We start from the raw sequence: 14,759 nt of genomic DNA on the forward strand, positions 1-14,759 counted from the left end.
CTGCTGCTTCCTACCTTGTGATGTGTTGGAAACCAAGAGGTCCTTCGTCCAGGATGATTAAACTGTGGCTTCTGCAGACACTTAAAGATTTGCATCTCAAACATTCTAAATTGGGATTGCAAACAAAAAGACCCAGGAGAGGGCGATATGGTAGTAAAAAGATGTTTTTTTCACTGAAAATAAATGTTAACCCACACTTCAGCAACAAATGATGCAAATTAAAACACAGATACACACAAGTAGAATGAAAATGATCTCCGTGTTTATGTTTATCGGCAACAGTTATTTACAAATAACCCATATGAAAATGTAAAAAAGCATATTACATCTTCACATGCCATCTGTATTAACTGAGTAAAGCTTAGTGACAGTATTTGCAAATCTGTAGTAAATTGTACATAGACCTCTTGTGCATTAAAAAAGAAATGTACATAATTTAAAATAAATTACATTACACCATTTACAAGGTAATATTAACAAAAACTTCTTAGACAGCTGCCTTCTTATTTAAACAAAATAAATACTCAGGTAATTAAATTAACCAAAAAGAAAACACATTTAGGGGGTTATAATTTATAGAAAGACATTGCAAATTTAATAAAGTTATATTTTACAATGACAGATACTGATCGCTTCAAAATCTCTGTGCTAAAAATAGACAAGAAGAAAGTACCAGAAAGGAAATCTTAATGTTTATTTAAAAAAAATAAACATAAATAGAGTCCTGAAAAATAGTTGGGAGAAGCTCAGTGAGGGTTCAAAGCAGGTGATCTAGAAACTATTGCTAAAAAAAACCCTACAAAACACAGGAAGACTGACACCCAAGGACAGTCTAAATAGACTAGAGATTTTTGATCGCTGGAAACGACTCTCACAACTGTCTTCATAAAATTGCCATTTTAAGATCAGGCTTGGTAGAAGCACAAAAACATAAAGCTACAAAATGAACTCTACCCATTTAGCATTTGTTTTGCTCATTTAACAACGTAGACATAACCATTTTTCAGTGTCCCTGCTAGATACAGAATTATCGAATCACACTGCACAACATCCTTTATACAGTCCCGTCCGCGGGGCCCGCGCTGCGCTCCTGTTTCAGACCCTGAAATCCGCTGTTAGCTCCGGCCACCAGGGGGCAGCACCAGAGGGGACACGCAGCAATTTCAGTTCTCACAGCTCAACCAGACCCAGGGACCATCATTGTCTGACCTGACTCCTCAGAGAGGTGTTCACGGACTGCTCTTCTTTCACCACCCTCAAGCTTAGAGGGGAAACAGAACAAGAAACGCATTTTAATTTGATAATATATTTACAGATAGTGAGGCCCTGGGCCATGTGGGAAGCCTGATTCTTGCAAGTCTATTCAAACCTTGACTGAGCCTGAGGACAGGCTCTTCTTCCGTCAGTTTGGAGAGCTGCAGGCCTCCCTTGCTGTCTCGTCGGGTAGGACGTGGCCAGACACAGGGGAAGGCTGGTGGCGGGGGGAGTACTGGGTGGGACTAAGTCTAAGGTAAGGGTTGACATTTTTACAGACAAGGTCTTTTTGTGGGGTGGGGTTGGGGGATGTCCTCCACAGCTCTCCTTTCTTGATCCGTGTCTTTGACTGGTACAATCTGTTTAAACCAAACTGTTCACTCTCTAAGCGACACTTTGACTCCAGCAGAAAAGAGACATAGGTAGTCACCTCTTTTCTTATTAAAAATGCAGGCATGTTTAGCAGAAGGTGGTTCTGGGGGAAGCAGACAAGACTAGTTGTTGCTAAGAGTGCAGACTGGACAGAGGCCAGGCGTTGGGCATCCCTGTAAGGGAGCAAGGGCATACAGCAAGTTGGAGCTCAGAAAAATTGAGAGGCGTTACCTGCTTCCTATGAGAAGTTTTAAATAACTGACTTTGTCTTGAAATGTCTAGGAACTTAAGAGGGCTCAGATTAAGCTGCTGGAGCCACGGCTACCTGCCTGAGGGTGGAGCAGACATACAGCCCAAGCCTGACAGCATGGCTGGACACACAGACATCACATGAGGAAAAATGTCAACCAAGTCTGAACACCAGATCTGGAGTGAGGGCTGATGTGTGTTTCATTTTCACTCATTAAGCTTTTCCCCTTCTTTTGAACATCTTAGATATGCATGTAAACAAAAGCCGCTACTAATATTTTACAATATCTAGCAGAGTGTCTTACACGTGTGATAATTCAATAAATATTAGTCTTATTACAGGTACTTTGTGCTTTGCTATAATTAAGAACATGCTTTTATGAACCCCTTTTCAAATTAGCTTTAAGCTACACTGTAGTGTCCTCGAAAAGGCTTTGAAATAAGGATTATGGTCAGTTTCCTAGACTAGATATTGATGAATGAACAAATCATCCCCTTTCAAGATAGATCAGTTATGCCACTTCTATGCCGTTTAAATGGAAACAGTCCAACAAAATAACACTGTGCCAATATTTTTCATTTCTTTTTTTTTTTTTTTTTTCCAACCAAGCAGACCTTCGTACTTACAGAACAGTGATTCTTAACCTTTGTGGGCTCACAGACAATTTTGGTAAGGCAAAAGTGTCAATAGACAAGTTACTACTATATTCCCCTCCTGAATTCTTAGAATGAACAGGAGGAATACTGTTTTGATGAAATCCCAGTAAAGTATTTAACTCATTATTGACGTATGCCAAGAACAAAAATAAGGCCATTTTCATGTTATAAACATGAATATAGTAACCTTCATTTGTCCAAAATAGCCTCCCTGTACCTTTCCTAACAAGAGGCCATCTGGTATTTATTTACCCTAATGATGAACTTCCAATATGCTCCCTAATATTAGGTCACACTGAATCTAGATTACTTCACACATGTAACGTTGTAAAAGGTAGTCAATTTATGAATAAGATCACCTTGCATTTTCATAACATAATTTTGACCTATGAATTCATTTAATTTTAACTTATCTGCTTTCTGAATGAATGCCATTTTACAGTATTATAAGTATAGCATTAGTAGTAACAATTTATTCAACTCAACAATTTCAAGGGTATTAGGTGTGGCATGCATTTCATAAGACTTAGCAAGATTCTTCAAGTAATGGTAGTAGATTCTTTCTCAACCATTTTGGACAAATGGGAGCTCATTTTACTCAAATAAATCAACTTGATTATCTGGGAGACCCCTGAGTACATTTATTGACAATCACAGTTTTAGGGTGACAATATTATTTTTGTCTTCCTCTTTAGTAAGACAGATGAGATGGAATTTGTTTTTATGCCTTTCCTTGTTGAAATCCTTGGTATAAGGCAAAATTCTCATTTTCCTGATAACCTGTTTGCTCAGAAATGATTTACACATTGCTTAACACAGGAAATACTGACCAAAGTATTAGTGCATACCACCTTTAATGTTTATTGAAATATGTAGAAATCTGCTTATTCTAATCTATCTTTTGTAATCTTTGCAGATTCTAATCTATCTTTTGTAATCTTTGTAATCTAGAATGAAGAGTAGGGTGAATTCAAACTCTAGTACAAAGGTGAAATACCTTCTAGTCCTAATCACTTGTATACCAACACAGCTATGTTTAAGATAAAATGGCTAGTGATACTTTTTTTTTTTTAAAGACCTGAACATCTGATGTCCTCCCCTCTCCCAAAGGTTGTTGCCTGAAAAATGATATTGCTTTTTAATGGCACCTTTTGGATTTTCTTTTCATATGCAAGAAACTGGCCAAGTTAGATATCATTTTACTGTGCCATTCCCAGGGCTACATCTGTGAAAAATATAACTACCTGCAATAGATTAAGACATTTAATGACTGTTTTTCGGTTTTGAAATTAAACACTGATCACAGTCAGAGGGCAAATGAGTGAAAACTCAAGATGACATGATGGAGAATTAGCACTGGACAAAACCTCTAGACCAGCAAATCGCAACTTGCAAATGTGGCCTGCTGACTTTATAGGAAGTTTTATTGAAAAACAGCCATGCTCATTCTCTATGTGCCGTATTGTGTATTTTCTATGGCTGTGTTCCCACAATGGCAGAATGGACAAGTTGCAACATAGACCTGGCTGGAATATTTACCATCTGACCTTTTACAAAGAAAAAAAAAAAATGTGCTACCCTTGGTCTAGATATTTAATGAGGTCCTGGACAAAATATTTATTTTTCTCTTTTGAAAATTCTAGTTTTTGATATCATACATTAAAAAGACTTGCTTCAAATTTTACCACTGAGAAAAACTAAACTATAGATTTTGAAATACATTCCATCTGAAAGTAGGAAAACAAATCTGGGAGAAAAAAAAAAATCAGACCATTTTGATTTCTTTTAGTTACAAAAAATCACCAATAAGTTATTTTTTTCCATCCGCTCAAAATTAAAAAGACAACTAGCTCCTTTTTTTCTTTTCTTTTCTTTTTTTAACAAAGATAACAAATATAAAAATCTAGTCATAAACAGCCTTCAGAGTACAATTAGAAATTGACTAGAGGGATCCATCTTTTGGAGGGTTAATGAGTTCGGGACTTAAACACTTAAGTTATCGCCATGTCGTTGACATCACAATGGCTGCAGCGATGAGGAAGTATGTAAAAGCAGATGTAACAGCTAACTCCATCCTGTCGCCATCCCAGCGGAACTTTTACTCTCTTCAGGACACAAGAACTTGTAAATGGCTCCACGACGCTTTGAGCACAGATGTCTTCATCCCATATGAAAAGAGGCAGTTTCTATGGCAATACTGGTTAAGCGCTATCATGCTGCACTAATATAGTGCAAAAATGTGCCTTCCGTATAGCAAAAAAGATGCAGGCAACCAGTTTGAAAATTAGGGAAAGTAGAAATGTACTATATTAACACAAGCAAATTAGTTTCCCAGACAATAACCATTGTAAAATACTGAACTTGAGGACGCTTCTAAAGTACTAGTACATGTCCAGCATTCGCACTTTGGAGAGAGACAAGAAGTCTTACAAAAGGGTCTTTGCCTCTGAAATGCAGCTCAGTGAAACTATTATCAACCGCCAAGATGCTGAATTTATTCAATGGGTTTTCTGCTCAGTTTAGAGCTTATTTTTAGCCACCATTAAAACTGCTTATTAACAAGTATATAATCTGACATAATAATGTGTATCATTCAATTGAGTAGGCATGTTGTTATGTTTGAATATAGCAGTGTAGAGCTTTTGGTATTAAACTCTTCATGCGAAAATGTTACTAGGGGTTAACACTGCGGACAGAGGCTTGTATCAGGCATCCTAAACTGGTCAATCCCACCATCACGTTTTTAGAGATGAAGGTGAATTGTCCGTTGGTAGATTTCAGAAAAGATCACATAAAACTCTCAGAATGCATCATGTATCAACTAAATCTAGAATTCTCAGGGCTGATGGTTTCGATGTAACTGGTACTGTCTTGGTATATCCAATGGCACTGTGATTTTCACTCCTTCCTTAATGATGATCTTTTAAGAAGTAACACTGTAGTTTAATCCACACAGTTTGAATAGCTTTGTGGCCTCTGGACATCTACAGCAAAGGCAGAAAGCTGAAACTGGAGGCTGCAGGGTAAGTTAAGACTTACATGTCCGCATCTCCATCATAGGCTAAGGTCAAAGGTTTCAGCCGGTTGTTTTGCCTTCTTTGGGGTTTCTTTGGCTTCTTGCTGTTAAAAAAATAATTCAATAAAACTGTGAGAAAGAAAATCTTCAATTGTAATTTTTATTGCTTTAAATGAAAAAAATTGAAACACTGATAAACCTAAAAATTGCTTAATTGCCTACACTTTCTAAATTCAACCCCCAAATTTGATTTTCTGGTTTCTGAATTCCTCAGTTTTATGCTCTGAGTAAACATGAACCAGAACCCTTCAAGTATATTATCCTGTAAAAGATAAACTATCTAGATATAATTTCTCTGGTTCTAATAATGGAATAATGTTATAGTATAGTCACTTATATTTGTCCACAAACTTCTATAAATAACACAGCTTATGTTTTAAAAGACAGTTGAATTAGGTATTATCATAATCTCTTCCTCAGTAGTAACTTAATAAAAAATGTACAGTTCACTATAAGTATACAAAGTAATATATGGTGCTTACATAACCAGGGGGAACAATTTGTGAAGATGACCTGGGGCAGTTCTGGCTCATATTCAGAAATTGTTCAGATTCAGTAGTTTTTAGACTATTCATCTATGCTTATTCAGAAACTCAGATGAACCCTAAATAAATGTGGAATACTTATTTGAGACATTAGATTGTTGTTCCTGGTTATGGCCAATTGAAAGTATTTCCTCTGAAATAGATCTCCTTAGATTTTTAAATATTTAAACACTCACCAAGCTAGATAGATCATGGAGACAATGAAGATGAGTAACACAAATGCCCCAGCTGCTACACCGTAAACCCAGGTCTTTAGTCTCCCATCTAAGAAGAATAGATATTGGTCATTAATTTACCTTAGTCTGCTATATATATTACAGTCGTTGACTATGACCAACGACCAGTCACATATGACCAAATTCTTTCAAAACGCAAAATGAATTATTGCTTAGGCAGAGTTAATGATTAATGCAAAGCTGCTATTGTTATGTTAGATGCTCTTTCATTAAAGATAAATTATCAATGAAAACTGAATTGCAAAACGATAAATAATTTTGTGATTCGAGTTCAGATTTCAAGTTAATATGTCTAAATTTCTACTACTTCCTATATGGATTTTACTTTAAACTCAACATGTGTTACACTATATAAATCTTTTCTTCTGATTTTCATTCTATCTTCAGAATGTCAATTGTGAGAAAAGAAGAAAATAATACAATTTCAAGAAATTCCTACAACTTTCTTGATGCTGACAGGTATCTCAATGTAAATTTTGTCATTTAAATATTTTTTCAGATGAATTGAAAGTAAATACATCTAACATTTTTGGAATTAATAATCCTTTATCTAGTTTATACTTTAGAGTGTGCCTTAAAACTAATTTGACAATATCATTTGTAAAAATAACCAAGTTTGATTAACACATGAAAGAATGTCAAAATAACTTTTTTTCTATCTTTTCTATTTATGGAATCAGACAAGACAGGAACTTTTTTTTCTAGTTTTATGACAGGAACTTTTAAAATTTGGTTTTCTGGTCTCATTCTCTTTGAACTTCTGTTTTATATTCTGCATAAACTTCAAATGGGTGATAGTATTAATGATTTTGCCTAACTTGTTCTTCACACCAACATATATTTTCTGTTTTACCCAACTAGCTAAACATTAATTTTAATATTGAAATTATAGATTGGGCAAACTGACCCCACAGAGACTCTGGTTTATCCAACATTTGAAAGACGTCAAAAGCAAATCAGTACTATAATGATGATGATTATTATTTTTGCCTAGAGCTGGATCAACTTAGGAGTTCATTCGTATGCTGGAAATAAACCAAGTTAATATTCTAGATATTCTTTTTTTCAATTCTGAATATTTAAAAAAACTGAGTTCAAAATCAAAAGAACTGTTCTACTGTTAGATTTATCTGTTCTGAAAGAAGTTCAACAAATATTTTTGGGTTTTTCAGAAAACAAGAGCAACGTCTAATTGTATGTTTTTATAATGTATACCTTTTTACTATATTAAAATGTTCATTTTAGGAAAAGTATAAAATGAAAAATGACAATAATAATATGTTATCTTTAAAAAACGGTTTTGATATGAGGAGATCTGCTTGGATTCTTGGTTAAGGTCAAGATTGCAAATGGCCATTTGTTGGTCTGCCATCTTGGACACTGAGGAGAGCCTCCCATGCTTACACAGACAGGTCAGCTTTACAAAATAAATTTTATCTTCAGATCAAAATCTAATAAAGTCAGGGGTGATGTGGTTATATATGAATCACCCAAGCAGTGAAAATACTTTTAAAAAATCCCAATAGTGATTCACCAGTAAGGTAAAGTGTTTTGACTCCATGCATTAAAAATTCAGTTGTGCTAGCTATGCAGATTCTTTCCTTCTTTTGTCAAGTTCCTAATGGAGTTAGGAAGTAGTTTATGCTTTGCTTTGCCTGGCAATTTCCTTTGGTCATGAAGTGGTGATCCCTCTAGGGTATGAGGAGAAGTGGCATGACCTGAGTTACATACAGCTCCCGTGGCACATTTTTAAGCACCAGCTTAGTTCCAGGGATGAGTATATGGCTGAATCAACTGAGGAGACCGAATGTGCAGAATAAGGATAGAATGTGATCAGCCTCCAGGCTTCAAGTCCATTACTAGATACGTTATGAGCTGTCTGTTTAATGCCATGGGTCTGGTCAGTCTCCAAGTTGAGACTGTCCCATTGAGACGGGAAGGCTCCACGCCTGTCCCCATGTATCTGGTCCTAGTACAGATTCTGAGTATTTGAGTGTGCAGCTCCAAGCACTGACAGAAATTGGTCTGGCTGCCAAACATCCCTTGCATTACTGACCTTCCTATTTAGGGTTCAAATATTTAGCACTCTGTGGTCAGATGGAAAATTCTTGAATGTCTTGTCATAGTTTTGATTTGTTCTGGTTCTGCATGACAACACACTTTCCCCCTAATATTTTCACTGTTAGATTGCTTTAATCAATGTGGAAATAATCTTAAATTTATGACTGAAATTTATCAGTCCTAGAATTTTTCTCAGAAGAGAGCAGATTCATATCTCTGAATTCTGAGTATGATTGCCTTTTTCCTAATAATTATAAAAATTATAAGAATATAAGACAGTATCAAAAGAAATGACTTTAGATGACATAATTATCTCTTAAGACAATGCTTGCTCATTATTGGTTAAATATACAGCCAAGGAATCCCGCATCAGCAGGGTCTGGTCACTTCACCTGGCCCAAACGGCTGCAGAAACCAGGTCCTCCCCCGTCCCGCTGGGTTGCTGGAGGGCTGGGTTGGATGCACCGCCCGACTGGTTTTCACGTCTCCTCTTTTATCCTCCACGGTGGGTACCACCATCACGGGGATGAGTGTGCACTGCTCAAGTGTCCCATTGGAAGACATGACTTCAGTGTACCCTTCTTCACAACTGCACACCCTTGTCTGCAGGAGAACAAGACTCACACTGTACATGCAAGGAGATCTTTGTACCACAGCCGACCTGAAGGGCAGGCTTTAAGGGAGTACTGTTCTGGGAATTTACTCCACGTAATTTCTGTCACCACTATGTAAAAAAGAACACACTTTTTTGGTACCTTATATAAATTTATTCTAATGGTAGAAGGAAGTGCATTCAGATTTATTTATACTGATAAAAGAAGAAGTCCCCAAATAGAATTTTTATGCCTCAAGACATTTTTCAGGGTGAGGGGGGGGGATGGATTGTACCAGGAGCAGTGTGGTGACAAATGATGTGGCTGGCTTTTCTACTCTAGTGAATTCACACGTACCTCGCTACAGTGTGAGTGGGGTTGACTACACGGTGGGTTACAAGACCTGTCAGCGTCAGGCTGGCGCACCACCAAGCAGCCCCCTGCAGAACAGAAAATCATATTTTGATAAGTAGCATCTCTTGCAGTGATTTAAAAAAAAAAATACGCCATTGTTGTAGACTGGTCTTTGAATCCTGAACCTCCTTGGGAGTCCCACAGACTTCTGAGGGCAGCTGACTGGAACCCCTGGTTAACCTTGACCACTTTGTTTAGGAGCTTGAGACCCTTCTCATTCAGAGGACACAGCACGGCCACCCCAGCAGGTGCTCAGTAAGTACCTGTTGATTAGATGACTTTACAGCTGATACTTTGAAAACACTAATTGTCTGCAAGTTAACATCACAGTTTTTGAGACCAAGTCCAACATTCAAAAGCAGATTTAATTCTTAAAGGTTAAAATTCTTTCCTTGTTTTGCGAATAAACAGTCTTCAACTTAAGATACCTTTTTGATTTATGTGACAACCTTGTAAATGGATTTTTTATAATACATATTTCTTTTGGATAAAGACACTAATTCAGGCTTTTTTTTTTTTTTTTGGTATATAAGAAAACAAACGCAGCTTCTAGGTGGTATGTCTGCACTGTTGTTTTAACTTGACACTGCAGTTCTCCAGTGACCCCTCTTATTTCCTCCTCCTTCTCCAGTTTAGTACCAGATATGCCACAGTTATTACAATGAAGTTTTCAAGATGAGACTAGATGTCATTAAGAAACAGAACTGGTAGCATGTAAAGAACTCATAGTTTCAAACCATACTTGATCAATTTCACAGAATTTCAGCAAAGCAAAAATTTTCCTTTATTTATGGAACTGATGATCCTCTGGAATCTAATTAAAGGTGTTAATTCCTTGCCTTATCACTTAACATTATAAACAAAATATTCACAGAAAGATTGCTATGGAGAAGCGGTTAGTCATTGCAAGGCAGCTGGAGTGACATGCTGTACTGAAGTTATTAGCATTAAACACATGAAGACAAAGGAAAATATTGTGAGTTTCTTGTAAGGACAACTATTCATAAAATTAGAACAATCGATCAGGGTAGGTAATATACTTTACATGCTTGTCTATTCCCCATAAACAGTCTCATCTCTCCTAAAACATGGGAGAAGAATGCATATAGTTTTATCACAAATTATTTACCAATTTCTTTTTTGCTATAAAACAGCTTTAGATGGGGATAAATACATGGGATACTTTACTATATGGAAAAGAAATGGAAAATATGATTTCTACAGGTAAGTCTTTTAAAATTTGACTTACCTTTATATTGGGGAATAGCCCCAATTTCAGTGTGAAAAGAACTTGTAATGTGTAGAATAAAAGTCAGACAATGATTATTTGCATCCATATTTGGGGGGAAAAAAACACTGAAAACTAACAGGATTCACTGGGAAAGCTGTAAAACTCCCGATTAGTTTAGAGAAGAAGGTAGACATTCATTTTCAACACCTGAGTTGAGTGGTATCCATGCATGCTAATTCACTTCAGTTGTGTCCGACTCTGTGACCCCGTGGACTGTAGCCCGCCAGACTACTCTGTCCATGGGGATTCTCCAGGCAAGAATACTGGAGTGAGTTGGCATGCCCTCCTCCAAGGAATCTTCCTGACCCAGGGATTGAACCTGCATCCCTTACATCTCTTGCATTGGCAGGTGGGTTCTTTGCCACGACTGCCACCTGGGAAGGACGACCTCTCTAATGTCTTCAGGTTCGGAAAGCCTGTGCTCCTCTCCCCAGAGCTCTGTCTCCCCCTGTTACCTCTGAGAGTGGCTTGCTTGGATTTTTTTTTTCCCCAGAAAATGACACTATCAGAGAGCAAAGGGTTTCCTGGTAGGTGTCTTGTCTTTATTATAGATGTGTCCACTGAGAGTTGCTATTATCAAGTGTTTCTTAACTCAGATTGCTCATGTATAAAATCTTATCTTCAACAAGAATAGAGTTTGACATCCTGCTCTAGCTTTCATAGGCTGGAAATGCATAATTAGGTTTCAGTAAATCCAAGTAATTTAAAATTCAATATAAAAATTTATGCTTTCCAAAAAGCATATTGATCCCTGATCCTGTCCTCTTACTGTAGATGTTACAATTAAATTTACAAATGGATATTACTCAGAGGCACCAAAATGCACACTACCTTTTTTTCTGCCAGACTGTCAGAACAATGGCAGCAAGTCAGCAGGTCCTCTGAATAGTTAAAGCGCAACCTCAGGCTACACTACAGAGAGTCCTGTGGACAGATCTCCACAAATACGTTGTTTCAGACACCAGGGACCCATCTCTGGGTCCACAGGCTTGACGCTGAGGTTCTCGTTCTGACCTCAGTTCCTTGATATGGAAATTTTTGCAGGGTGGCTCATTCTATCTCTGGAGTCAGTTTTCTTCCCTCTTCAAAGGTCTTTGGGATCCCTTGCATTTACTGGACTTAGATAAGGAAACTTCTAGTAATTGTAGATTAATTCTATGGGGTCTGTTTGGGTCAAAGGGAATCCAAAAAGAAGCTCCTCATTTGGATGTCTCCTTTCAACGTATAATAAGGTTTGAGTGGGGACAGAGTGGTACAGTGCCTACTCATATCCTCTGAGCTTGAGTTTTACCAATAGATCTTGTATCTTAGTTAATTAAAAAAAACTAGAGGTCACAGATTTCTGAATTTAAGCAAAATATTTGGGTTTGTATAATCATATTCTCTTGGCAATATTTTTGGACTGCATATATTGCCTCTAAGGCACAGAAGCAGATATAGTCAACAAAACACTGACTTTTTTAGCATGTAGTAAGTTATTAATATATGAGATTTTTAAGGAAACATTCTGAGATTTACTTATAATAGTAATTTTTCAGAATTAGACAGTAATCTCTAAAATGGCTGGGTGAGGGGGAATTTAACTGAAACATTTAAAAGTAAAATAATTTATCACTGGTCATCAGGTACAAAGCTCAGGTGTCGTGAATTCAACCACATGTGGAATCCTGAAGGAATATCTGTTTTCTTAATTATTTTCTTTAACCAATTACATGTGTGTTATAGGAAGACTCTCAAAGAACAAAGAGGAATGGAAGGTTTACCTGTTACATTTACCCCATCTGATCTCTGACACCAGACTGTTCGGGAAGAGCCCTTCCAAGCACTGGCCATCCATTTATACTCGTAACACTGGCCATCTGCGGGGCAGAAGACACATTAAGAGGCGTTCTGCAGGCCAGGGGGACAATCATGGAGACAGGTATTAACAAAATATTTATAAACATTTGAAAAGGGATAAGAAGTCCATCCTGAATGATTCAAATGTGAAATCACCATCCTGAAGTTGCCATATAGATGTTACAAAATTCCAGATGCATGCCTAAATGCCAACTAATTTTCCAAGTCGGCTACCATACTATTTGATGTGAACCCAGATTTTCAATTTAAATTTATGTTTTATTTAAAGCATTATATCAGACATACAAATAAGGACAGAGAATAACTGAAAAAATATATTCAACTACCCATCCTTCAATTTGAACAAATATTACCATTTAGTCATATTTGCTTTAGTTTTGTTTGTTGATGAGTAAAAAAAACTAACAAACTTGATGTCCTATTATATTCCTTCCTGATCTCCCACCATGTCTGTCTTGCAATACAGACTGTTTTGAAGTAGATACAAGCATTTTGGTGACAGGCTTTCTATTCTTTGAATACAACTATAATAAAAATATATGTAATCCATAAATGACTTACAGCATTATTTTTAGGCAGTTTTAAAATTTAAAAAGCATTATACTGACACATGATACATCTTTTTGAAACTTAACAATGTTATAGATGAAATATTTCTATGTGATTTTTTAATACAGACACAGTCAATTAATTTTAACTGCTACATAGAATTCCATGATACTAACCACTACAGTTTATTTCCTCTATGGGTGGACTTTTAGGCCGTGTTCAGTTTATGCTATTACAACAGTGCCTCAGTGGTCAGCCCTGTGCAAGCCTCCTAGTGCTTCTTTAAGGTAAATATTTAGAAGGGAAATTTCTGGGTATTACTGTACAGATAGCTGAAACTTTACTAAACACAGCTCATTTTTTTTCTTTAAATGGTGACAGTTTACATACTCCCCAGCAGTGAATAAGAGTTACTATTACTCTAAACCCTCACAAACATTTATAAGTCCCAGATTTAAATTTCTTGTCAGTCTTGCGGGTGTGGAAAGCTATCTTGTCATTTTAACTTGCAGCTATCACCAAAGCTATCAAACAGTAAGGAAAATGTTTGGCAGCATTCAGATTTCCTCTTGTGAACTGCTTATGTATATCTTCTGGTTCTCCCCAACCCTTCTACTGAAATCTATGCCTTTTCGGAGCTGTGGGAATTTTTGATTCTAGAATAACAGCTCTCAGATGATGGTCCAGGGACCAGGGATGCCTCTGGCGTTCCCTCAGAGTATGTGTGTGAGGATTTTCCCCTCTAACTACACACTTGGGTAAGTAAGCCTGGACTTCCTTCACATACAGAAACTAAACTAAGATGGCAATATACTGAATGCAGAGGCAGATAAGAGAATCCAGCTGTCTTCTGTTAAGCCAGGTGTTACTGAGATGTGAAAAAGTATAAAACAAGACCATGCTTGTCATTAAAGGTACTTTCTTTTTGCTTTGGAAAATAGTTATTTTTCGGGAAATGTGATAACATACAATTGATTTGTGATTGTTTTAAACAAGTTATCAAATATTTAAAAACCTAACAGTTGTCATTTTTCAGCGTGCAAAAGTTTGATATGTATACATCAAAGAAAAGCCATTTGGGGTCCTCCACAATTTTGCAACTGTGAAATTGTCTTGGAATGCTGAAAAGTTTTAGGATAGGTGTTCTAGACACTAATTCCTTCAGATTGACTTTAAATATATTTTCTATGTCTGTGGCTTGTCTGGTAACCTTGTTTATGATCTATTTTACCACATGCATGTGCTCAGGCGCGTCTGACTCTTTGCGACCCCCTGGACTGCAGCCCGCCAGGCTCCTCTGTCCATGGGATTCTCCAGGCAAGAATACTGGAGTGGGTTGTCATGCCTTCCTCCTGTTTCACTATGTAGAGGATTTAAATTTTGATTTAAAAGTATTTTTATTGTTTACTATTTTTGTTTGTGATTTTGGTGTTGTACTGGGGAGATTTTTCTCATTTTTTTCCTACCTAACTTTGTTTCATTTCTTAAGATTTCACATACATGGGAGTTGTTTAAATTTTTAGTAAGACTCAAAATTAAAGCCATTAGGTTTTAGTGTGTGTGCATGTGTGAGCCTATCAGATACACTTGGGTTTTAATGTT

General features: G+C 36.8%; 1 protein-coding gene across 1 annotated transcript in view; it reads right to left on the bottom strand.

Moving 5' to 3' along the window:
• Positions 1 to 240: 240 nt before the first annotated feature.
• Positions 241 to 14,759, bottom strand: part of THSD7A (thrombospondin type 1 domain containing 7A) — a 452,526-nt gene continuing 438,007 nt past the window's right edge. The window contains exons 24-28 of the mRNA XM_043462735.1: positions 12,512 to 12,607; positions 9,401 to 9,483; positions 8,843 to 9,053; positions 6,330 to 6,417; positions 241 to 5,652 (exon numbers count right to left, since the gene is read on the bottom strand). Coding sequence (XP_043318670.1) covers positions 5,568 to 5,652; positions 6,330 to 6,417; positions 8,843 to 9,053; positions 9,401 to 9,483; positions 12,512 to 12,607 — 563 coding nt within the window. The 3' untranslated portion in view covers positions 241 to 5,567. The remainder of the gene's footprint in view (positions 5,653 to 6,329; positions 6,418 to 8,842; positions 9,054 to 9,400; positions 9,484 to 12,511; positions 12,608 to 14,759) is intronic.

This window comes from Cervus canadensis, chromosome 3, assembly GCF_019320065.1.
Source record: "Cervus canadensis isolate Bull #8, Minnesota chromosome 3, ASM1932006v1, whole genome shotgun sequence".
Taxonomy (NCBI): domain Eukaryota; kingdom Metazoa; phylum Chordata; class Mammalia; order Artiodactyla; family Cervidae; genus Cervus; species Cervus canadensis.